Source organism: Triturus cristatus, chromosome 6 (genome assembly GCF_964204655.1).
Source record: "Triturus cristatus chromosome 6, aTriCri1.1, whole genome shotgun sequence".
Classification (NCBI taxonomy): domain Eukaryota; kingdom Metazoa; phylum Chordata; class Amphibia; order Caudata; family Salamandridae; genus Triturus; species Triturus cristatus.
The window spans coordinates 393,135,927-393,162,540 of record NC_140589.1 but is presented as its reverse complement, the minus strand read 5'-3'; the positions used below and the strand labels follow the sequence as shown (position 1 = coordinate 393,162,540).

At 44.2% G+C, this 26,614-nt stretch overlaps 1 protein-coding gene across 1 annotated transcript in view; it reads right to left on the bottom strand.

Moving 5' to 3' along the window:
* Window positions 1–26,614, bottom strand: part of SH3YL1 (SH3 and SYLF domain containing 1) — a 483,838-nt gene that overhangs the window by 134,871 nt on the left and 322,353 nt on the right. The window contains exon 8 of the mRNA XM_085610793.1: window positions 25,538–25,619. Coding sequence (XP_085466919.1) covers window positions 25,538–25,619 — 82 coding nt within the window. The remainder of the gene's footprint in view (window positions 1–25,537; window positions 25,620–26,614) is intronic.

The window sequence follows — 26,614 nt, the reverse complement described above, 5'->3', positions numbered from 1 at the left end:
AGCCTGGCTGGTGTTTATCTGCCACCATATAAGGATTCTGAGCAGCCTCCTGTGAGATGGAGTCAGAGGCAGCCCTGATACTGGTCCCCCCGAAACCTGAGGTTCCACTGCAGTGCCCCATATGCCTCCTGGCATTCGAGGAGGATGTATGAGGCCAGCAGTGCAAAAAGCCTCAGTGCCATACTTGCCAATATCCAGAATTGAGCTGCAACATCAGGATCATATTGCAAATGTCTTGGACTCCCTGGGAGGGTGGAAAAGCTTTGAAAGCTCCTGCATTCATAACAGCCCCAATGAGAACTGTGTGTGGCACAGGTGTAATTCCGACTTGTTGAGGAAAAACCCAAAGGATGTCAGGAGTTCAGCTGTCATATGGAGGTGGTCTACAACTGGCTAGGGTGAGCCAGTCATTGTGGTATAGAAATATGTGTATGCCTGACCTTCAAAGATGGGCAGTGACATATGCCCTCACTTCTGTGAATATTTGAGGAGCCAAGGTAATGCTGAAGGCGAGCACAGTTAATTTAAAGTGTTTTTGGCTCACCTTAAACCACATATAATGCCAGTGGGACTGCAGAAAAGATATATGGAAGTATGTGTGCTGCAAATCCAGGGACACAGTCCAGGCTCCTGGGTTCATAGCGGAAAGGACAGTCAATTTGCATTACCCCACTATCTGACACAATAGATCTCCAGTTGGGTAAGAAATTCAGTATTCGGTCTCCTACCAGCGTAGTATGGACTTATGAAGGAAAAGCTTGTAGGGAAAACTAAAATGGCTTCGTACCCACTGCAGCAGAGGAGGAAGAATTGGAGGTCTGCTGCCCTGGCAGATGCAGATTGTATCCGCTGTTACAACTCCCTAAATCTAAAAAGGGCTGTGTTGGTTTCTGTAGGTTGAGAAGGCTGGTGTTGTCTGTAAGTTAGCCCCAGGAGTAGCCCCTAAACATCCTTTACTGCAGTGGAATTTGCTTAATTAGCAATAACAACCACAAAGTCACAAGTGTCTTTAAACTATTCCAATGCCCAGTAGCCTGGGGCTATCAAAAAGCATTGCCATCAAGGATACTTGCATGTTCCTGAAAACAGAGAATATTTCAACCAGGCATTCTGCCTGTGTACAACACTGATGCCAATACTTCTGCCTATGCCATCATTGATGTTGAGGTGATGGATATACTGTTTATCACATTGCAAGTGCATTATATAATATGGCACTTGTGATACTGCAGACAGAATATCCGTCACGTTTGTGACATTGTATCCCACCCTCCAACATACAAATGAGGCACAAACTTTGTTAAGGGCTCTGAGGGCTAAACTAGTCAAAGAAAACATTCTCTTTCCAAGGGTGTCAATACGTTTTGATTCTCTGCCCGGAGGACTGGTCAGAAAGGAATTCGGATTGACCTTACTTGTCAATGTCTGATCTAACAGGCTTTCTGGTATAGAATGTTTGGGTAAGAAGTCCAAGTTACAGGACGCCTGTCTGCATCGCCCAGCCACAAGACGATTGACCAAAGGGCATGAGCATGGCTTGGGCCAAGTCACCATAAGGGATTAAATAAGGGCTACACTGAAAGGCAACAAAGGCTCAGATAAAGCCAGTCCTGGTAGAGAATTTCAGTCAACACAATTATCTTTGTCTGAATAGTGCCTTATGAAATCACCACTTAAAATAAGGCGCTTATTTAAATTGGTGGTTAGTGTGGAAAGCCTAGCTTTGTTTCAGGAGAGATATCTAGTCCACCGGCCTGTTGGAGGTCTAAATATAAAGCATCATCAGTATAATGAGGAGAATGTAAATTGTCTCCCTCCCTATTATGATCAGTCAGGAGGGACATTAAGTGTACCCTGTAATAGGTCAAAATCAAATCCAGGGAGAACCTCAAGTCTCTGATAGTACTGGTATCATGGTAGATGTTTTGGATTAGAGTTGGGTCATATAAGGACTCACTGCTCCTTTGTGATCTTATAATACGACATGGGCTGCCACTTTCTGTTCAGCACGCTGTTCCTTTAACTTGCTTTTAGTCTGCCTGTTTTACACCACTACTGATAGAACTGACCTTTAATTTAAACGGTTTGTCGAATTTGAATTGACTTACTGGCACATGCATCGCGTTCGGCACCTTCATCCGGGGTCAGGCAAATAGCCCCGGATACTCTATCTTACGGGGAACCAATTGTTGCGGGAGGGGGGCGGGGCCAACTCCTGCACTCGCCCATTAAATGCCAGCCACAGCAAAAAAGTGCAGCAGACACGCGCAGCGGGCGCGCCAAAGGCAAGCCCGTCTGCACCCGTCCGCGTCCAGCCGTAGCCAGGGGCCAGACATTATGCTCAAATATTAAGCTATTCCCCACTTGAGTTGAAACACTTATATGCCAGCAACTATATGCTTGAAACTGTAACTTGCTAAAAAACGTGTTAATCTCGGTATCCTAAAGCACAGAGATCTCCTTCCTGAACTCAATTACAAATACTCGCTCCTTTGGTTAAATGCCAACTAGAAATATTTCAGCTACTGGACTCCGATAAACCAGACATACTTTTTCTCACCGAAACTTGGCTCTCTGACAAGTCCTACCCAGACATATTAGAAGCACTCCCCAGTAACTACAAATTTTTTAAAGCTAATAGGGCCCTATAGGATTAGGGGGAGGGGTAGTAGCTATAGTTTATCAGAAGCTAGAGTTTACTTCTCTCGCTGAGCTGGGCATGCCATCAGTCGACAGCTTAATCCTAAAACTTGATTCTCCACACACCCCGTTGATCTGTGTACTAATTTATAAACCCCCCCTAACATATGCCATCATTTCCCCAATTACTGGGTGAACGATTCTAAGACCTAGTCATCAACTACGCAACATCCTAATAATTGGGGACTTCAATTATTGAGCTAATGATACAAAGGGTGACACTAGCTCTGCTGAAGTGACGGACTTATTCACCGGGCTGAATTGTGTCCAGTATGTGACAGCTCCCACTCACATCAAAGGCCACACCGTTGACCTAGTCTGGACATCCAACTTAACGATTTCTAATTTAAGGATCTCCCCTTGCATCAGGTCTGACCATTATTTTATAAAACTTTCCATCACCAACCTGCACCTAGCCAAGGCCCACACTAAGGCAAGCCGTATGACAAGAATTTGGAGACGCTCCAACATCGGAGACTTCTGCCACTTGCTAGCTACTACGGCCACACCAGAACAGCTCCTGATCAATAAACCTGAAGAAAGCATCAAATAGTGGCTAGAGTCCACAGTGATAGTTTTGCACCAATAAGTAAGTCAAAATAGTCAGACACCATGATGCCCATCGTTGGTTCTCTGAAGATTTAAAACTTAAAAAACTTGCCCTACGCCGAGCAGAACGTGACTGGAGAAGAAATGATTCTTCAGACAAAAAAAGATTTATATTGAACTCATCTTAAACAGTACAAAAATGCCATCCTACAAACTAAGGCAGCTTACTTCTCTAAAAAGATAGTAAGTTCAACTAACAAATCTAAGAATATTTTTGCTATTGTTGCCGAGCTATCCAAGCTTGATAGAGTCACAGCGAAACCAGCATTATGTGACTTACTCAATAATTATTTTATTGAAAACATTATCACCATCAAAACCAGCATACCTGCTGATGCCCCCACTAAAGCTCAATGATACGTTTTTGTTGATTGGGAGGTGCACTCCTACAGTTTCCTATTGTTAATCCAGCTCCAATTAAATTATTCAAAATTAGTCAAATGGTGCTACCCCGCTACGTTTGCTGTCAACACACGTTAAACATTTAGCAAATTAGAACAAGTTCACAGACTTGGATGCGGTGTTCACTGTTCACTCACAACCAAAATCCAAACTCAATTAATCATAATTTGAACTACAATTTGTTAATTTCTGTGCTTTACACATTTATTTCTTTATACATAATACATTTCAATGCATTGCATTTCGTACTATGCCTCTAGTACCAGGTGCTCATTGCTTACTCAAAAATTAATTATTTAACACAATTTTCTTTTGATACAAAATGTACATCAATCCGAAAACATGACATTATATACAGTTTTGTCAACGAAATTAATTTCATGTTCATTTCCATGCCTGATGCATTTCGGGACTGCTAGGTCCCTTCCTAAGGGGAATATCTGAAACCCAAACATGAAATACCACGGTTTTAAACAATAATATAATACAAGGAGTATAATTTAAACCCGACAACCCTTCATGCACTGTGGATAATGTACCAATGCTGGTATCTGTGCCACTTCATCGTGCATGCTATTCCTATTTGCCTGACATCTGTAGGTATATATGTTATGTTTATAAGATATTCATGTGCAATATCTTAAATGCTTAGGTGTCTAAATAAAGCACCTTATTGTTAAATCACCGGATGTGTGTCTCTATTGAACAGAAAGAAGAGATTAGTCCCTTCCTACCCTGTTTCAAAGCGTTCAATTAAGGATCAGTAATCCTTTACGTATGATCAATCGCAGTCTGTAAAAAAAAGCGGAAACAAAAAAGAAGGGTGCCATTGTTCAAACTGTGATAACCAGTGAATTAAATGCTGAAAATCAGCCCCTCCAGCGTGAAATACATATGAGCTTGCTTACCTCCAAGATATAATATTTATTGCAAACTAGATGACCTGTTCTTAGACCAGTGAAAGGAACTCTAATAAGAATACAAACAGATTCTGTATTATCACGTACTAATCTTACAAAAAATGCTACCATCCGCCAGAAACTGCATCTATCCTGTACATTACAATGAATCCGCTTACCGGTAAGTGCGAAATCGGCACTTCCTGATGTTCTACTAATGGTGCTCGTGAACTGACTCCAAACGCTTACTGCTTCTAATAGAAAAACCCGTGATAATGTGAGCGAAGTAAACATTAACAAAGGACTCTGATCGGCAATGCGTCCTTATTCCTCGAGAACAATGCCTACCATCTCAGAATGTGCATATACTCATGGCTGGTCCTATGAAAAGAACCATAGCTCAAGGGCCATCAAACGGATAATAACCAACAGATGGGAACTTTTGGAAAATTAACCTGATTTCAGCAACATATTCAGGGATAAACCATTACACGCCTACACAAGAGGCAAGAACTTACGAGAACTCCTAGCTAAACCAGACAAAAGTCCTAAACTAGACACTTATAAGGGCACCACCAAGTGTTTAAACTGTATACATTACAATAATGTTATCATGGGCAAAAACCTGACACACCCCATCTCAGGGAGAAATATCCCATTGAGACATACAATAGATTGCAACTGCTGCAATGTGATATATCGCATTAAATTCCCATGTGGCAAAGCATACGTTGGGAAAACTGAACGTAAGGTCAAAGGAAGGTTAACTGAGCACAAGAGCACCATAAGGACCCAAAATAAAACTTCCAGTCTAGCTGTACACTGGCAGGAAGTCAAACATTCCATTTTGCAACTATGATTTCAAATAAACGAGTCTGTCAAATTGATACCTGGAATTGACAACAGTAAAAGACTATTACAGTGTGAGATTTACTGGATTAACCGATTGGAAACCTTATGTCCCAAAGCATTGAATGATAGAATAGACATGAGCTGTTTCATTTAAAAACCGCTCTCTTTTCCGCAGTTTTAATATCACCATGATAAATTGGAAGCAAAAAATGTTCCCATTCCAGATTTATTGTACGACCAAATACACATTGCACCCACCATGAATACCACATAATATTTATACATTGATCAGTGGGGTCTAACACTGGTGAAGGGCACTGTATCTTACACTTTATGCAATTCAAGGTGTATTTTTTTTTGGGCAGTCTCTATTTGGTGTTATATCGATCTTCAGTTTGGCAACACTCATATAGGACAAGTTTGGTGAACTATTATCCCAGCCATAACCCAGATGTTTTCTGCGGGTCATCTCTAGACGCAAACATTAATTAGCGAGTCACACGGACTCCTGTGAATACTTATGACTCAGCATCAGCGCTGTTTGTGGCACGCATAAAATTGGTTAGTTAGTCGGGCCCATGTTGATGGACTTTGCGGATTGGGAGAGGACTTAATAATATCAATGTTGAGGAGGCTACTAGTAATAGGATTGGATTCTTTTTATGCATCATATGTTTCAGCATCTTTACGGAAACTTAACGTTTCACAATTAGTTTTGTATTTCGCTTTTGAGCTTTTAAAAGGACTCTATAGCTATGGTTCTTTTCATAGGACCAGCCATGAGTATATGCACAGTCTGAGATGGTGGGCGTTGTTCTAGAGGAACAAAGACGCATTGCCGATCACAGTCCTTCTTTAATGTTTACTTTGCGCACACTATCGCAGGTTTTTCTATTAGAAGCAGTAAGCGTTTGGAGTCAGCTCACGAACACCCTTAGTAGAACATAAGGAATTGCCGATTTCGCACTTACCGGTAAGCAGATTCACTGTGATGAGCAAGAGTCGCAGTTTCTGGCGGATGGTAGCATTTTTAGTAAGATGAGTACGTGGTACTACAGAATCTCTTTATGTACTCTTTTTAGAGTTCCTTTTACTGGTCTAAGAACAGGTCATCTAGTATGCAATAAATATTATATCTTGGAGTTAAGCGAGCTCATATGTATTTCACACTCGAGGGGCTGATTTTCAGCATTTAGTTCACTGGTTATCACTGCTTAAACAATGGCACGCTTCTTTCTTGTTTCCGCATTTTTTACAGATTACTAGTGATTGATTATATGTAAAGGATTACTGATCCTTAATTGAATGCTTTGAAACAAGGTAGGAAGGGACTAATCTCGTCTTTCTGTTTAATAGACACACACATCCGGTAAATTAACAATAAGGTGCTTTATTTAGACACTTAAGCATGTAAGATATTGCGCATGAATATCTTATAAACATAACCTATATACCTACAGATGTGAGTCAAATAGGAATAGCATGCCCAATGAAGTGGTACAGATACCAGCTTTGGTACATTATTATCCACAGTGCATGAAGGGTTGTTGGGAGTAAATGATGCTCCTTGTATTATATTATACTGGTATTTCATATTTGGGTTTCAGATATTCCCCTGATGAAGAGACCTAGCAGTCCCGAAATGCATCGGGCATGAAAATGAATATGAAATAAATTTCGTTGACAAAAATGCATATGTCAAGTTTTCAGATTGATGTACATTTTGTATCAAACCAAACTGTGTTGAATAATTATTTTTTGAGTAAGCAATGGGTACTAGAGGCATGGTACCAAATGCAATGCATTTAATATATATTATGTATAAAGAGATAAATGTGTAAAGCACAGAAATGAACAAATTGTAGTTCAAATTATGATTAATTGAGTTTGGATTTTAGCTCTGAGTGAACTTGTAATAATGTGCCCACTAAAGCTCAACCATCTATGCTCAGGAACCCTCACTCTCTGGAGCAGTTTCCTCCCATCACCGGGGACACCTTCTCATACTTAGTAAAGAAAGTTAGATCTGGCTCTCCAACGGATTGCTGCTCTCCCTACATATTAAGGGAAGCCTGCCTCATATGTCCGGATCCCCTATTGCGCTTCTGAACAAATCCCTCATTAAGGGCACTGTCTCTGACATATTTAAAGAAGCAGAAATTGTTTCCACATCTTGAAGAAAACACGGGCTGACCCTTTAACTCTTACGAACTATCGCCTCATTTCCCTACTCCCCTTTCAAGCCAAGGTCCTGGAAGCCCACATGGTAAATTGGCTCAGCTCTTTTATTGAATAATCCCATTACCTTGACCCCCATCAGGCGGGCTTCCGCCCGGCCGTCATTTTGACGGTCCTAGACAAACTAAGGAAAGGAAAAGGGCACCACACAGGTTCTTGTACATCTCGATCTCTCCGCAGCATTCGACACGGTCGAAAATGAACTTCTGGTTGACTGTCAGTAACGCTGGTAACCAAGGCCTGGCTCTTAAGTGTCTCTCATCCTTTTTAGAGGATCACTCTCAAGCTGTACACCTCACCCATTTCTCCTCCCCTAGGGTTAACTTCATATGTGGGGTGCCGCAGGGTACCTCCCTCTCACCGCACCTTTTTAACCTATACTTACTACCGCTTATCCACTCCCTAGGTGAAAGGAAGGTTTGTACCTTCAACTATGCCGACTATCTCCAACTGATCTTTGACACCAGCTGCCTCTCTCTCTAACTTTCAATTAACAATGCAACACACAAACAGCTGGATGAACAGTAACCACCTAAAACTAAACCCAGATAAAACAGAACTGATCCTAATCGGTAGGCCATCAAACCCCTGGAACTCCAACTTCTGGCCTACCGAACTGGGACATCCCCCCCCCCCCCCCCCCCGTTCCTACCAGTTCAACTAAAAGACTGGGAGTCATAATTGCCAGTGACCTGTCTATGAAATCCCAGATTGGGATGCTGGTTTCTTCTAGTTTTCTCCAGCTACGCAAGATCAGGAAGATCAGCAGATTCCTTACCACTGATTCCCCGACCCAAGTAGTATTGGCCTTAATCATTTCTCATATTGACTACGCCAACTCACTCTACTTTGGTATACCAGAATGCAAATCAAAGTCTACAACTGGTGCAAAATTAGGCTGCTAGATTAATCTACCATCAGCCTAAATGGCACCATGTCACCCCGTTGATGAAGACTACACGGTCTCCCGGTTGTCGAACGCAGCGCATTTTAAGATGGGATGCATCACCTTTAAAGCATTTCAAGGCAAATGCCCGTTGTTTGTATCTTCTTGGGTACAGCAATACCTCCCTTCTTGGGATCTCGGGTCTTCCCATCTTAATTTTCTGACTATTCCATCTTTTAAATGCAAGAAACTGGGGAGACCAAGATTCGCGGTCTTGGCCTCTCAATTTTGGAACTCTATCCCTCTGGATATCAGATCGATGACATCTTATTCTCAATTCAGGACACTTCTAAAGACTTGGCTGTTCCTCCAGGCATATGAGTGAATCATTTAGCGGTAGTGTCCCTTGGACTCCAGCGCCATGAAACCGTATAGTGACCGTGCGCTTTAGAAGTATCTTTACCATAACATGCGCCTGCCCCTAACCCATATTGGTTAAGGGTTCGAATTCGGTGTTGGGACCTCGAGTCAGCGCCAGAAAATTCTGTATCTGTGGCAGTACAGAAGGAACCAGTGTGTATGCTGGTGCATGTGTAGAGGCCCGAACTGGCCAAGACGGTGAGAGCCTGGTAGCGAGTGACCAGGAGGCAGATGGCAAGGCATTCAGGGCAGCCAGCAGTAATCTAACTGAAACCCCTCACGGCCGCTCCAAGGTCGCAATCTGATATGGGCTTGAAGAAGGTTCAGGCAATTCAGGACACCCCAGGGCTGTGTTGGAGTTAGGTAACAGGCGGAGGAGTCTCTAGCTTGATGTCCTCATGCCTTCTTGGTACACTTCGAGTAGTGGGTTGGAGTCAAAACCAACTCAGACTTCTTGTGCTTATGCCTATAATTAAATGAACAGCATTGAGACCAGGACTGCAATCATACCCGCAATTTGGAGCTGGAGCAGAATCTATGCAATATCTTCTTGTTTTCAGTGATGCAGAGCTTTGCTCCTGCTCCCAAATCTCCTTTTGGTGCATAAGGAAATACTTGTTGCATGACCGAGTCGTGGCTAGAGCCCAAGGGCCACAAATGTACTTTGGGCTGATCTGTGACCAACATCTGCTTCCTGCAAACTTGGGACAGCTTCATTCCTGTCAGTTTTGTGAGGGGCATTCTTCCCTAGCACACTATTGAAGAAATTTAGAAGTCATCAGAACATTGGGTAGGGAGCCACCGCAGAGACATAATTCCACCTATCGGTACAAGGAGCACTGCTGTGAAATCTTCCATAACTAGTCTGGTGTCTAGAGATATTCTAAACGGAGGGAATCTGCAGTTAGATGTACCTTTCAGAAATTCTGTTGAGTCCTGCTCATTCAATCCTGGCACTGATGTCCATTATCTCTGACTTTTCAGTCTTCTCTATCTATCGAATCAATCGGGGCAAGTTACCATTGATAGCCAAGATGGGGAGCAAAGTGATTTGCTCTTATGTGTTCTGCTGGGTCTCTATAGATCTGAAATACATAGATATCCAGGTTAACAGCATCCTGCTGGCTTGGTTCTTGACAATAGAAAGCAGTTGCAACTAAAAATGTCAGACTTCTTGAGGTAGTATCTCCTTGGTTGTCACGCTTGGGGAGGGTACAAGTAGTAAAAAGCATTGGAAATGCATCAGTTTTGCCTTTGTAATGACTAAAGAGCTGTTTTCATCAATCATCGTCCAGGAGAAGGAAAGAGCTCCCCAACAGATAACACAGGAGTAGAGAGGATGTGGCGCAGTGGCCAGAGCGACTGACTTGAGAGCTGGGGATCCCAGTGCGAGCCTTGGTGGCGCCGTGCAACATCCTGCGATTCTATGCAGATCACGTAATCTCTCCGGGTGATACATTGTTATATAAATATGCTGCATTAGCAAAAGGCAAAACTTTATGGAACTCTAGTTCCACCAAAGTGGATGTTAACCGTAATGACAGTAATGAGAGAAGCACATGAGGAAGAAATATTGGTAAATGCGGGAGAATATGCTACAGCCAATAGAAATGGAGGAAAGGTACGTGTCACGCACAGGAACCAATAAGAAGCCAAGAAAGAGGAGGCGGGATAAGTTTATAATAAAAACAATAGATTTCTCAAGCACAGCACAAGCGTTGTGCAGGCAAAACCTAAAAATGAATATAGATCCCAGATTCAATTAGGTCTTCAGAATGCTGGCAATGAGGATTCCTAGATATTTAATTAGTGAAATATATTCTGGGATTAAAAGTTTGTAGGGAATAGACAGAGGTTCAAAATGCTCTAATTATACGCAGCGACTCGGTGGGGTAGCTTAACCATACCATATACTCTCATTACTTGGAGCACAGACTTTCTCACATCTCCTGTGTATTCCACTCTTCAGGTCCTATCCTTAAGTGGATGAGGATGGAAAAAGGTGCAATATCAACGAGGGGGACAATAGACATGGTTTAAACAGAGATGCACAACACTTTGAAGAAGAATAACCAAATTCTATACTCCACAACACGTACTTGGATGGCAGCACACAAACTGCTGGGTAGTCACATAGTCCTTCAAGCATAGGCTCCAAATAAGAAACACAGCCAAATTAAATATTTAGAGGTAGAGCTTACTTCTGGATAGAATGGCTAACATTGTGCTCTAGGTGAATTTGAGATGCATTACCTGAAGGCATTTTAAAACTCTTTCTTGTCCTTATGCTTGAATATGACACGTCACTGCCATAGAAGTGGAAACACATGCAAGTTTCCTATGGTTGTATTTAGAGGTCTTCCATTCAATCCACCACCGTAGCCAATCTGGTAGCATTTCCACCACAAAATCAAGAGCATCTACGACAACTTCGATGAAGACAACCAACACACTGAACCCTCACCAACCACCACCGACACCCTGAAGCCAGTGATCGACAACTGGACAGCCCTCACCACTGAAGACACACTGAAGACGATGAAGTCAATCCACTCCGGGGCCCCCACGGACCCCTGCCCCCACCAAATTTTCAACAGAGCCGCCGACACCATCGCACCCATGCTCTGCTACACCATCAACTGCTCCCTGGCAACCGCCTCGTTCCCTGACTGGAAACACGCTGAGATAAACCCCCTCCTGAAGAAACCCTCGGCGGACCCCACCGACCTAAAAAACTACAGACCCATCTCCCTGCTCCCATTCCCAGCGAAAGTCATCGAGAAAGCCATCAACAGCCAATTCGCCACATTCATTGAAGAGCACAACATCCTCGACTCCTCCCAATCCGGCTTCAGAAAAAACCACAGTACGGAAACCGCCCTCCTCGCCGCAACAGACTACATCTGTAGTTCACTGGACAAAGGAGAAACAGCAGCCCTCATCCTCCTTGACCTCTCAGCGGTGTTCGACACAGTCTCTCACCACACCCTAATACGCAGACTCCATGACGCAGGGATCCAAGACAAGGCCCTCGACTGGATCCGCTTCTTCCTCTCCGGCAGAACGCAGCGGGTCAGACTCCCCCTTTCCTCTCAGACCCTACACCTACAGAGTCCCCCAGGGGTCCTCTCTCAGCCCTACGCTCTTCAACATCTACATGGCTCCGCTCGCCCCCATCCTCAGAACCTATGGACTCAACATTGTGTTATACGCAGACGACACCAAACTCATCCTCTCCCTATCCAACGAACCAAACACCGCCAGACACAACTTTCGAGAAGGCATGGAAGCAGTCGCCAAATGGATGAAAAATAGCTGCCTACAACTAAACACCAACAAAACGGAAGTACTCATCATGGGCACAAACCCAGACGCCTGCAACAACACCTGATGGACGCCCACCCTCGGAAGCCTGCCCAACCCCACGGACCACGCACGCAACCTGGGAATCATCCTGGACTCAGAACTCAAAATGGACTGCCAGATCAACTCCGTCTCGTCCTCCTGCTTCCACACCCTCCACCTCTTGCGTAAGACCTTCAAATGGATCCCCCTCGAACACAAAGACCGTCACTCACGCCCTGGTCACCAGCAGGCTCGACTACGGCAATGCACTCTATGCCGGAATAAACAAAAACCTCACCCGCAAGACTGGTCCTCAACCTGCCAAGACACTGCCACATCTCCCAGCACCTGCGCACACTTCACTGGCTCCCCATCGAAGCTAGAGTCACCTTTAAGATGCTAACCCATGCTCACAAGATCCTCCACGACACCGGACCACCATACCTGAAAAGCAGACTCAAATTCCACGCACCCCAAAGGACCCTACGATCAGCCCAGCTCTCCTACGCCGTGGTCCCCCACACCAGAAAGACCAGATCGGGAGGCTGCTCCTTCTCCTTCTGCGCAGCCAGAGCCTGGAACGACCTTCCGCTCCACCTCAGACAGATAACATCGCTCCCCATCTTCGCAAGAACCCTCAAAACCTGGCTCTTCGACAGACCCCCTCATTGATGAACTGGAACCTGCAACCCCCCTCCCACAACCCCCAGCGCCTTGAGACCCTTACGGGTGAGTAGTCACGCTTAACAAATACCTGATTTAATTTGATTTGATTTGCATGTGTGGGATCAATTCCGGAAGGCGGTATGGGGTTTGTATGGGACTCATTTAGACCACCTAATCTGTACACTCTGCGCTATGGAAGCACTTAAGGAGGGTGGGGTATCACGCAATATGCTTGCTCATCGATAATGGGCTACATGCCAGTGTGATCCTTGTGTCTTCCGGTATTGAAGGTGTGGAAACATTCTATATTTGTACGGTCTGCTACTTCCATACGATACCTGCTCCTCCCTTTACATGCTGCCCCCCTCGAACGTAATCATTCTTATTCCGCTTATTTGTATAGTCTGCCTCCTCTCTTGGACTGCGATTTAATACTACTGTCTTTGCCAGGGGATTGAGGGGCTCAGTCACAACTTAGCCAAATATGGCATGAACTGTGTGGTTGATTGGTGAATGTTTGATTCTAAAGCTCTGCATTTTTAAATAGGGGGACATCTGATACTTTTCTCTAACCTTCCTGGGGACCTAGCCCTGTGGGGGAGGGAGTTCATTCTCAAGCCATGCTTTGCCAGTAACTTTGGTGCAGAATCTATGCTTTTTTCCCCCCCGGATCAGCTGTCCACTACTCATTTCCCTGGAATCTCTATTTCTCTCCTTGGGAGAGCAGGGTGGACTAGAGAATGAATTAAGATGTTGAAAAAGCTTCAAATGCTCGTACTCCAACTGCTGATGTATCAAACACTTTGTAGATCTTTTTATACTTTTTTTATTTTTCCTCTTTTTTTTATGGTAGACTCAAGATAGCATTTGGTGTGTATGATGTACATGCATTGTGTATATTTACCTCAGCATGAAGAAGCTAGTTTTTTCATAGTGACTTGGAACAAGATGGTAGTCATTTGTGACTAACCAATTACTACTGCATAAGTGTTGGAAGGTGGATTATTATTAGTAGAGATAAGTCTGCACCTCCACTAGTGATAAGGCCATCAATGCAATATAAGGTCCAGACAAAGTCTCAATAAATTACTCTCTTGCTCAATCCTTGGTAATTGGCAACAAGCAGGCAGGCTTAACTTAGGAGTCAGGTGTGTAAAGCATTAAACAATACAATATATAAGTAAGACACGACATACAATAAAAATACAACACCAATTTATAAAAATAGGAAATATATTTATCTTTAAAATAATACCAAAATGTCAAAAATCCAATGTAGGGACTGTAGATATGAATTTTTAAAGAATAAACACTTTCTAGTGCTTAAATACCAATTACATCAAATTGGGACATCTGGTCACGATTGACCGGGACAAAGTCAAAGCTTGAGGCTGAGCGCGATGGAGCCCTGGTCAGATACACTAAGCGAGAGGCCTCGTCAAAGTTTTAACTTCGCACTCCGTAAGATTTTCTCTTGAAGTCTATCGGGCCCCTACAGTATGCCGGATTCGCAGTGGCTTTGTCCGCTTGGTTCAGCGGGGGCCCCCGGCCAACTACTGGAAGTCTTGAGCTCTGGAGTATTCAGTGGGACGGACCTGAGATACAGGCCGGATCGAAGTGCGATGCAGTCGGCTTGACTCTGGACGTCGGGTTGGTCACCTTATGGAGATTTTTCACAGAAGCTCTCAAATGCGCTCTAAACTTCAGGCGGTGCTTCATGAAGTTCCTTTTCAGGGTTTAAAGTGTCCACAAACAATGTCCAAGGTTCCAGAGTCTCCTTGGAAGTTGGGACTACAGCTTCAACAATGCATCAATGCTTTAAAGACCAGCTGAAGCCAATCAGCTGGGATCTTCTTGATGAAGCGGATGCAGGTAAAGCTCGTTTAACCTGTTGCTTTCAGGGAGTCCACTCCTCGTTTTGAAGCAAGGCAATGTCCTTAGGGCTGTAGATCCTTACTGTGGAGCAGGTGCAGTCATTCAGAGTTCAGTCCTCTAGGTGCAGGCCAGGGTTCCAGCAGGGAAGTCCTTCTTCTTGTAGTTTCAGCCTGCAGATCTGAGTTGAAATGCAGCTCTTATATATATATATATATATATATATATATATATATATATATATATATTCATCCAATGTGCAGGGGTGACAAGTAGGGGGTACTCTTGTCCAATGGGTTGCAGGGTGCCACCCAAAAGCATGTCAGCTTCCTCCAAAGTGTGGCATATTGTAGTCTCACAAAGCACTGTACTTAAAATTTTGAGATGGAGAATGTCTCTCACTGGGAGTAAAAGCTGGCTAAGCCAACCTACTGGTGTGGCTCATTTCCCTTAACACTCCCCCTCCGGACCTAGGCCTGGTTGGCATTCCATTCTGTACTGCTCTCAATGAAGACCAGTTTGATTACCCAGCCCCCTTCCTGGCCCATCAACTGCAGCAGTAGATCTTCCCCCACCAGATAGCCTCTGTATCTATGCAGGCCACTTATCTCATCAAAGCAGTTTGGCTCAGACTGGCCAATCAGGAGGGACTGCTAGAAGGCTGGATTTTAGCTCACAGGAAATAAAGTTTCATAACTTATTTTCTGTACTAGTTATGATGAATTCAACAGTGGCAAGTTGTTGGATTTATCATTACCAATCTTTTAAGTCCTTGATATATTATTTTAGCTCACTCCTATCAACAGTTATACTATTAAAGTATTCCCATGTAAGGCTATGGAGCTAGAAAATCTAAAATGGGGGTAAAATTAAATTGGTAGTTTTCCCCTCACCAGGGCATATACAATATCTTTCAAAATACCCCTGCTTATTTTTAAATGTCAACCTACACTGGGGGCACAGAAAACAAGGGAGGAGATTTGGGAAAAGATAAACAATTTACATAAATTTGATAACAATATTTCTGCTGGCTACGTAATTTTCTCAGAGATCCCTTCCAGCTTTTAGAATGGTCTGGAGAACCTTTTCTAGGGGGCTTACGATACCACCATTAATGTGATATTCCATGAGAATATTAGGCCACACCCACAGCACTGGTGTGAGTTCCTGATATTTATTCCCTCCCCACCAAGGTGTGCAGAGAGAAATCAGGAGAGCCCCTACAGTGGAAAATTAAGCACATAACATGTTAGCATATCTTAAATCTTATTAATCACGACACTAGCTCATTAGGGCAGGAGATAAAGCAGGGTGAATTATGTGAAAGATTATGTACACACAAAAAATATGGTTACTAAAGTTAAATATTTTTTTCCTACGATTTATACATCTTCCCATAGGTTCATCACATTATAAATGAATTTAAATCAGTACCTCCCAGCGAAGTGGGAGAAAGCAGTGGCAGTAATCGAGAAAATAATGCAATGCATGGCAAACTACCATCAGTGTATGCCAGAGAGAGACGTGCTTGGTAAAAGCATGCAAGGAAGATCATGGGAGTAAATGTCATCAACTGGAACGCCAATAGAAAGAGCCGTGGTAGCACCATGGGCACAATGGAAAAGTCAAGAATGGACACAGCAGATCCTTATACAAACGATGAGCAAATATGAAAGGGTGTTTAGTCACTGCCTTACCCATTTTAGCTCCAGCATAGCCCACAAAGACCTAGTCATTAACTCTGTCCTGTTGTGTATAGTTAATGTAGCGTGACATTGCAAGCTTGGGATCTAGCCTTGCATATGTTATTCCTCAGTTGGATGTGGTGGAGGTAAGAAAGAAGGAAGCTTCTGAGTGATTAAATAGGAAGCTCTCTCCACCTACCGAAAGGTGAAGCTGTGAGAAGTGTAGACCGAACAGAAGGGTTTTAAGGCACAAGAGCCTATAAAAGATAGTGGCGACTTGTGCAGCTGCTGCGGGTGACACCTAGATCTAACCGTGCCTCAAAAGGAGCGATACATTTGCTCTGGTCTTTGGCAGGCCTAGGATAGCAACTTATCAGGATTGTACAGCCCTAGACCAACCACAAAACTGCTGATGGGGTTTGTAGAATTGTTGTGCAGTGGAGGGCAGGCCTTGAAATGTTCAACTAAGGAGTCAGCCTTCTTCCCCAAAAGCACTCTGTCAAAGAGCAACCCCATAAATTTAGTTGGGTTATCTTACAAATATAACGCATCCAAGCATGTTGATACGACCCGACACCTATACTCAAACTGAGCAACAGTGCAGCAGAGTGGCTTTTCCATATGTTCAGGCAGACTTACAATCTTACATTTTGACAGCTCACTCAAGGCATAGACATATTGACCGAAAAGGCAGGTGAAATTAGCTGTGCAGAGAGAGACCTTTTAAGAGGCAAAAACCGTGAAACCCAGGTCATTTTCTTGCTTCTTGTATGCCCGATGTATTGTAGCAACAGGCAATGTGTTTGGGTTCTGCTTAGAAGATAACGTGTTTACATCTAAACGCCCCAATACCGTGTGGGAACACACAAAAATAATGCAGGCCACCCACAGCTGAACTATGGCATCTGCTTGTGGACTGCTTGGCCTGAAAAGGGATTTTTCTCTGCAGCACTTCTAGGATCTTGGAGAGCCTCATTATAAAAGGAAGACAGTGCTCAGCAGAAACTGAGAAGGAATACAAAATTTGTGTCACAATGATTGCTTCCTGAGGAAGTCAAGTCAATTACAGGCATCTGCTGCCTTTTGAACAATGGTTGGAAAAGGCGAAACCCCTTTTTGAATCAGAGGCAGAGAAAAACAAAATGTTCCCTTCAATTATTGAAGCCACAGGCATTTTGCAAACAAAGTAAAGTATGCCATTAGTATAGAGGGGGGGCATGAAATAATTAGCTTCGGAGTCTTCTTATTCAGTACAGCTAAATACATTATCCATCATAGCCAAGGGATTGTAATTTGTATTTTAATCAAAAATTTCCTCCCAGCAGGACAAACTGTGGGTCCTGGAGAGGTGCTCACAATATGGTTCATCATTAATCTACCTTGACCTTCTCCTTTTGCAAAAGAATGATACTTTTCCCCATATCGATTCCTTGGTTGATATCAGAGTTGACTAATTGTGTGGTGTTACTATTAATTTTGAAAAGGACACAGAAAAAGGGCCTGAGAAAATGGGCAATGATGCAATAGCCGATTGTTACTTCGGATTAGAGGTCGAGGCCAAAGACGATCTAGGTGTGGCATGGAAAGGCGCCAGACTTGGGGAGCAGACCAGAAGGTTGCAGGGCCAACCAGAACAGAGCTAGAATCACTACCTGGCAAGCCATGACCTGCAGGGAATTATATGAAGAAAAGAGGAACACCAGTTTCATCTTTTAGGTGCCGGAGGGTACCTGGCATTGTGGAATAATCCCAAACCATCGAACAGCATCGAGACTCAGAATATTCTTCATCTAAAGGAGCTTTTTGTATTGATTTTGTTTGTGGTAAGATCTCAAAGTAGAATGCTCTCTGTAGGAAAGGGCCTTTATTGTATACATACATATATATACACATACACATACACACCCACACACACACACACACACACACACGTTTTGCTCCAATGCGAATAGTTATGACTCCAATAGTGCATTGGAGCCTACTGCCCAGGCCGCAGTGCCAGTGTTTCTTCCCTAAAACTGTCAGGAGTTAATTGGCATCCCCAATCGACAAGGACTCCCCCCACCCCACCCCCGTTTATAAGTCCCTAATATATAGTCCTAGCGGTACCAGGGGCATTGGTGGTAAAGGGATCACCAGGGCTTGCAGGACTGTTTGTGCCACCCCGAGTGGACCAAGCAAACTACTAACAGCTGCCCTGTCCTTGCAGACTGCAGGAACAGTGTAAACTGCTCCAATTTGACTTTGTCCTCACCAGCAAAGTCAAAGCACTGCTTTTAATATAAGGAAGACTTCCTAAAGCCCAGGACGCAGGGTACATTATACTTAAGGTGTGGACATGTAAGTGCAAGCTTATATGCCCACAAAGTGGCCTTTACCATTTAACTCTGGCAAACCAGAGGTTGGGAGCTCCATTATTGAACCAACTAAATATGTTGTGTTTGGTAACAAAAACATGCCTTCTCACCTCTGACATGAATCTCGTGCAGAGGGCAATGTGGCATGCACCCAGGTGGCAAGCTTAGAGGGTGCCCACCTGACTTCTCTGTGCTCTGGCTGGCAGCCTATGCTTGCTGCTGCCAAAACTGGATTGTGACCTCCTCCCAGGCAGTGTGATGACTTCCAAGAGTCGGGAACAAAGGGCTGGACAAGAAGGAGGAGGTCACACATCCTTTCTCACAGGAAGGCTAGTGAAGTGGGACTTCAAAGCTTTAAGCTTCAAAGGCTAAAATGCCTCTGAACTGCCTCAGGGCTGACTCCCAAAGGAGAAAACCACCTTCCCTCTGCCCCAGGCACATTTGCACCCAGGCAGGGGGGAAATTAGGTATGCAGGAGGTATACACCCCCAAAGATCTAGCCACACCTTTAGGGTGGACTGCCTGGTCTGTGCAGCTAAGGAAGTCTTCTGCCATTTTTAAAATTGGTAGAAATAGAAGGTTCTGAGTAGAAAAGGTGACCTACAGCCCCCAATGTGGTCACCCCAGGGACAGATTAGCCGCTGGGGCAAGCAGCCCATTGGCCACTTGCGCACACACATCCCTAACGTCCCTAAATCTAGAATTTAAGGGCCACTCCTGACACCAGAACCTCAGTTCTGAATCAACCTGCATCTAAGAGGACAAAGAAGAGACCTGTGTATGCGAAAACTGGACTTGAACAAACCAAAAGAGGGATGCTCTGCACCTGTGGCAACAATCCTGGATCTGCCTGGTTGAGACTTGTTCTAGGTTTGCTCTTGGTCCCCTAGACAGAGGGACCTATGTGAGAGCCTGATTCACCCTCAGACCCACCCCGAATTAGCGGCACTAGTCTGCTGAAAACTGCAGGTAAAACAACGCTCTAGATCTGAAGAATTGCTGGCCATAGGACCCACGAGGGATCGCCCAAATCCAGATGTTTAAGTTCATTGTGGGAAATGTAGTCCTGACTTCCACTAAGCTACAGGCAGCTGCTCCGTTGCCCGGGACCACCGGAAACCAACCCCTACACCCAACGCTGCACCCAGAGGCAACTCCATCTGATCTTCAACCGAAGTCAGCAACCACCATATTGTTGTGTTTTTGAACTTGTTCCTCGCAGCACTGTGTAAATGATAAAAAGTGCTCTCCCACTGCACCCGTTCAGCACCAAGGACAATCAGGACAACTCTGTATCCGAGCGCCACAGACCAGGTCAAATTGCACTGACTGTGCCTAGGACCCGCATCACCTTTACACTCCTTGGGTTCAGCACAACTGGACCTGCAAGTGACAGATTATCATTACCACTTTTCCCATTGACCACAATGCAAACGTTTTGCAGTATTGAATTGCTGCGATTTGTTTTTTCTTCTAAAATTCATAACTCTGGTTAGATGTATAAGATCACGTTCGTTTTTTTGTCTAATTTAAGATAAACAAAATACAATTTTTTTTATAAATTGGTGTCGGATTTCTTTTGAGTCATGTTAATTACTTATCGCCCATGTTGGTACTCTGAAATGCTTAACACGTGCTGCTCTAGTAAAGCCTGACTGACCTTTGCCACACTACCAGGACTGACCTAATGATTTATTATTGTGAATCAAAGGACCAACTTTGGAGTCTTTGAGAGTATTGCATGGTGAAGCCTAACCAGCATCACCACAGAATATTCCACCTTCCTACACTCCCTGAGAAGATACTTGATATGTTATAAAATGACTTCTAGAGCACGCAGCTACTCAACAGAGTGTCCCGGCGCTGAGACAGAATGTTACGGATGCCAGAGGGTGGGGCGGGGGGGGGGGGGGCTGGAGGTTCGAACATCCGGCCCGAGTGTGGAGAGCTTAGCCTGCTTGTTGGAACAGTCAGGTTTTCAGTTTCTTCCTAAAAGCCAGTATGTTTGTGATTTGCCCAAGCGGGAGAGGGAGCCTATTCTAAAATCTAGCCACCAGCACCTGGAAGGAGCGGCCGCCACAGCGGGCTTTAAGACACTTCGGAGTCACCATGAGGTATTGGTGAGCTGATCTAAGAGATCTACCAGAAATATATATTGATATTCGTCTACGGATGTAATGCGCCCCCGTGCCATGCAGAGCTTTGAATGCCAGGACCAGAGCTTTGAAGAGTATTCTGCAGCGGATCGGTAACCAGTGCAGATTCTTCAAGTGGTGGGAAATACGGTCTCTAGGGCAGAGGCTCAGTACTGCCCTCGCTGCAGCATTCTGCACGACCTGCAGTCTATTGAGCAGGAACTCCGGTAGGCCCAAATAAAGGACGTTGGCATAATCCAATCTAGAGGTGAGGAGGGCCTGTACTACTGTCTTTCTGTACGGAATATGTAGTAAGAATAAAAACCTGTGGAGCATTTTCAGGAGACCAAAACACGTGCCTACTACCGACCTAACTTGTGGTGTCATAGATAAGGTCTCGTCCAGCTTTACACCCAGATTCTTTACGATCTTAACTGGTGATTGGGGGGAGACATGTCTGGGGGCCACCATTACTTCAAGACATCCAGGGGAGGTGTGCCGAAAAAGAGGATTTCAGACTTCTCTGAGTTGCATTTGAGATGGTTGAGTCTGAACCAGGCAAAAGTTTCTCTCAGGCACTTATTAATCTTATCCCCGTTGAATTCCTCTCCCTTCTTACAAGTAAACAGAAGTTGGGTGTCGTCGGCATACGATATAATTACAACCTCACCTGGTTCAATCAGTGAGGCCAGAGGAGCCATGTACAGATTAAAAAGTACAGAGCTTAAAATGGATCCCTGAGGCACATCGACACTTAGGGGGGGCATACTAGCTGAAAACCGAGGTGACCAGACCTCTTGATGTCTAGCCTCCAAAAAGGAGGAAAACCACTTCAACACCGTGCCCCTAAACCCGCACTCCCGCAGTCTCTGCAGGAGGTGACCATGGGGCATGGTGTCGAAAGCCGCAGAGAGGTCAAGTAAGACCAGAACCGCCTTGCCACCTTTATCCAGGGTTTCTTTGATGGAGTCGGAGATCTCCAGCAAAGCGGTCTCAGTGCTAAGATTCTGTCTAAAACTAGATTGGCTCGAGTGTAACAGATTGTTAGTTTCAGCAAAATTGTTGATCACCGAATGGACATATTTCTCAATTGTCTTAGCAAAGAAAGACAACAGAGAGATAGGTCTATAGTTAGTTGAGACCATGGGATCAGCCGTAGGTTTTTTTAATAAGAGAATTATTTTTGCGCTCTTCCAGCCAGCCGGAACCTGACCGCTAAGGAGAGACTCGTTCATCACCCTCAGAATCTCTGCCATTTTTGGCCGGGCACGGATCTGCAGGAGATCCAGATTTGAGGCCCTTCATGATTGACAGGGACGTTTCAAGGGACAAGGGGGGAAGGTGGAAAGGGTAGCCTTGTCCTCATCACTCTGGGGGCTGTCCGTGGACAGAGCATTGGATCTTTCTCATTCTGGTCATCAAAGGAAGATTGAATTGTTGTGATCTTCGTATAGAAGAAGTTGGCTAGTTTACCAATCCAATCGGCAGGGGGAGGGAAGGGCCTAGCCATAGCCCTTGGCGAAGAGGAACTTTTCAATACTAAAAATTTCTTTGCTTTTGTTTCCTGCAGACTCAATTTTAGATGCGAAAAAGCTCCATTTAGCTAACTGTATCTCTTTGTGGTAGAGTCTTAAGGCCTCTTTATAGATCTTTTGTCATTGACATTAAAAACCTTCCCCCAGGCTCGCTCCTGTCGTTTATAGTCCTTTCTACGTTGTCGCAGGGTATCATTAAACCAGGGGGTGGAGCATCTTGTGGTTTTGATGTGGCTCAGTGTTTGGGGGGGCTAGGGCAGAAGTTCTTAGCGCGATCCATTTTACAAGGGCCTCCGCAACCTTATCAACATTGCACGATGGTATGAGCGGGTGTTGATCAAGTTCATTTTTGAGGGTGGTAGGGGTGATCTTCTGCAAGGGTGTGGAGGTGAAAACTGGTCGCTTAACCTGGGTCATGGAAGTTTTTATTATTTTTAACAATTTGAAACCAACCAGATAGTGGTCTGACCATAGGAGCGATAGGGGTGTCTGTCTGGATTTTGCAATTAGCAAATATTTGGTCAAGGATCTGAGCTTTTACATGTGTAGGGGCAAAAACCTGCGGTGCGAGGTTGAGTACATCCAGGGCTTCACCCAACAAGATGGCCTCAGAAGTCTCCTGTTTGTCCATGTGTACATTGACATCACCCAATACCACAAAATGTTGGAATCTAGAGACAACCGGTGCGATGGCATCACTCAGACTTCAAGAAGGCCCCTGCATGTCCAGGGGGTCTGTATACTAGGACTCCTGCTAGGCATTGATGAGGACACAGAATAGCCTGGAAACAGAGACATTCCGCCCCTAGAATTGCTTCTAAAGGGATACAGGTGATGGCTATGTCCACTTTACTAATAATAGCAACTCCCCTGCTTCCTACCCTGGCAGCACGGATCTACCTTATATGTCCCTAAGTCTAACCTGTTTTTGCATTTGAGAGTGTCGCCCAGTTCCCAAAGGATCTCCCCGACATAGGTTATTACCCTTTTCGGCTGCTGTGAAAAACCGGCAGAGTTCCCAGCCCCAGCCGCCTCTGGGGCGCTGACGGGCGCAGACGGGCTTGCCTTTGGCAAGCCGCCGGCGTGTCCTCTGCGCGCGTTCGCTGCGCAGCTGGGTCCCTGTCTGGTTAAGAGGCCGTCCCATGACCGGAAATGGCGTAGGCAGGGGGAGGGGCCACGTCCCTCCACAGCAATCGGTCGCTAGGACACCGTGGTGGACCGGGGACCAGCTTGAGAGTGCCAAGAAAGCAATGTGCAAAATGAGCAAGTAATTAAAAAACAACAGGTAAACACCTAACACAAAATCAGAGGAGTAGAAATTAAGAAAGAGGTCCCTGGCGCTAACAGAAGCAATTTAGTGGGTTAACTAGCGTGCAGCTGTCTGTCTCCGCGCTGCTGGGCCTCTGACTCGCTTAAAAAACCATCCGAGGCCGGAAATGGCGTAAGCAGGGGGAGGGGCCACGTCCCTCTACAGCAATCGGTCGCTAGGAGACCGTGGTGGACCGGGGACCGGCTTGAGTGCCAAGAAATTAAAAAACAACAGATAAACACAGGTAAAGACCTAACACAAAATCCAAGCAGTACAAATTAAGAAAGAGGTCCCAAGCGCTAACAGAAGCAATTTTGTGGGTTAATTAGCGTGCAGCTTTCTGTCTACCTTTGGGAGAAAGAGTCCGGTTCAAACTCTACCTATGGACTTTAGTCAAAAATACCTCGGCATCCTTGCTCCTTGATGGACCCCAGGAGCATGCAGGAACAAGAGTCACAGGCCGCAGAGCCATATCCCAACACCAGAAAATAGATACAGTACTGTGGGGATTCGAAAGAGTCATCTTTTTGCCACATCGTCTGCAAGACTTGACACCTGAAATGGCGGAGGAATATCTTGGTGAGACACCAATGCAGAGCTCTAGCTCTAGCCCACGTTAGTAAGGCGGGAAAATTCAGGAATGGAGGCCAACATGCTGGTTGGTGTAAAATAAACTCCGGTGACAAAGTCTAGAGGTAGAGTCGCATCTGGAGCTGCATGGTGCTCTGGCAGTAGTGAAGGATCATTGCTGGGAGGAAAATGTACAGACCAGTCTAAGGCTTGGGGGGCTATTCATAGGATGAGGAATCTTTTAGAAAATGCACCCGTCATAAGCAATTTGCATTCGCACTTTTTCTGTAGCGGAAGAATAAAAAAAAATAATAATAAGGAAAGAGAAGTGAAGTTGTAATGGTAGGACTCTGCGGTTTAGCAGGTCCAAGAGTGAGAATTTCACACTAAGTTTTTCCTTTGCATTCTGTGAATTATAGTTCTGAACTCATAATGGGGTAAAAAGGAATACAAGAATGCAAATTAAACACAAGGACTTGGTAAGCTACTCATGCACAGAACCATGAAATTTAAGAGCTCTATGGAGTAGTTTGGACACTAATTAAGTTTTCAGATACGAACTGAAGTGTTTTAGATTCTCGACTTTTCAGGTAGTTTGATCAGATATATGGAAGATCCAATGTAGGAAGATAAAACAGCTATAAAAAAATTACTTAAATCATTTTAAGAACAAAAAGCTAAACATTCAGGTATTTTAATGAATCTGGAATAGCAGTCACATCAACTATCCAATCATTTCTTTAATGTAGATGGTTTACCAAGTTACACATTGCTGCATCCTCTACAGCACAGGCTAAGGGATGGGAACATGATTTTTAAAAAGGGGAGTGTTTGCAATGGTAAAAAATATACCCCAATCACATAAAACTGTGAAACAGCGCCTACTGAAATACTTTACAAATACCTATAAACATAACTATCGGGTGATTAGCAGCGCTTTATAAATCCTGATTAATCGATTGTGTATGTGGGGAATGGGGAGGTGACCGCAAAGGTAAACAGTAATACATATTTACAGCAAAAAATCAATAGAAAAACTCAAAGCATGTTTTAATACCTTCCGGTGCACTCTTGGCGTGTGTCCGTGTTTGTGACTGTGATTGTGGCCTGAATGAAGGTCTTTCAGGCGCTCCTCTAACCTGTAAAATAAGTTGAAACAAAATATAAAATAAAATATATTTAGGTCAATGTTTCACATTTCATAACTTATATTCTGATGTGAACAACACAAAATATTGTGAAAATTCTAGACATTTTTTTCATTATCGCACTTACTGGCACTGTAGGGTAAATGTGAGACTAAGTACAAGCATGAACTAGTACAAAATGACGAGCTTTAAATTACTCACAGACGTTACTAGAACCTACCGATGAGACCCGATTGCTGTTAAACTCACTTCTGGTAGCTTCTACTCTTTTTCAGTGCCAACACATACATCCAAATACAAAAACGCGTTTGCCATAAATCACAACAAATCATATAATCTGTACAGTAATGTCGGTCACAAGCACTACAATTCGATACAAAAACAATTTCTTACGAGGTCTATGGCAGCTCTCAAAACATCTTAGGAGAATTTAATGGCAGTTCACAACATATGAGCTACAAAATCACTCAATAGAAAACGTTCTTTAACATTTTCGCCATAGAGAGTTTTTACACTGAGCTGCATCAATTTCTTTCCAAAGACAACAGCTGAGACCGTTTCCCAATGCCACAGGTAAAATGGATGTAATAATGTCCCTGCCTCAGTGGGTTGGCCAACCCTCACAATATTATGACCATGGCATGGACGAGTGGGTAAAATGGTAATGACAGAGCAGTTTGGTTTACTAGGTCCAGGAGCGAGTAGTTCTTTTAGCCATGACAGAAGCAAAGCATGATCTAGCCTCTTGTCTGTGTGCCTAAAACGTATAAAGAGGGATGTTAGAAATGGGATTTTTGGTCGGTTAGGGCATATGTCAAAGTCGGGCAGAAACCACCACTATAGTCAAGATAAGGGAGTTATACTCCTAAAATAACCCCTGATCACCGCCTTGGTAGCTTGGCACGAGCAGTCAGGCATATCTTAAAGGCAGTGTGTAAAGCATTTGCACATAACCAACAGTAATACAGTGTAAGCACTACAAAAGG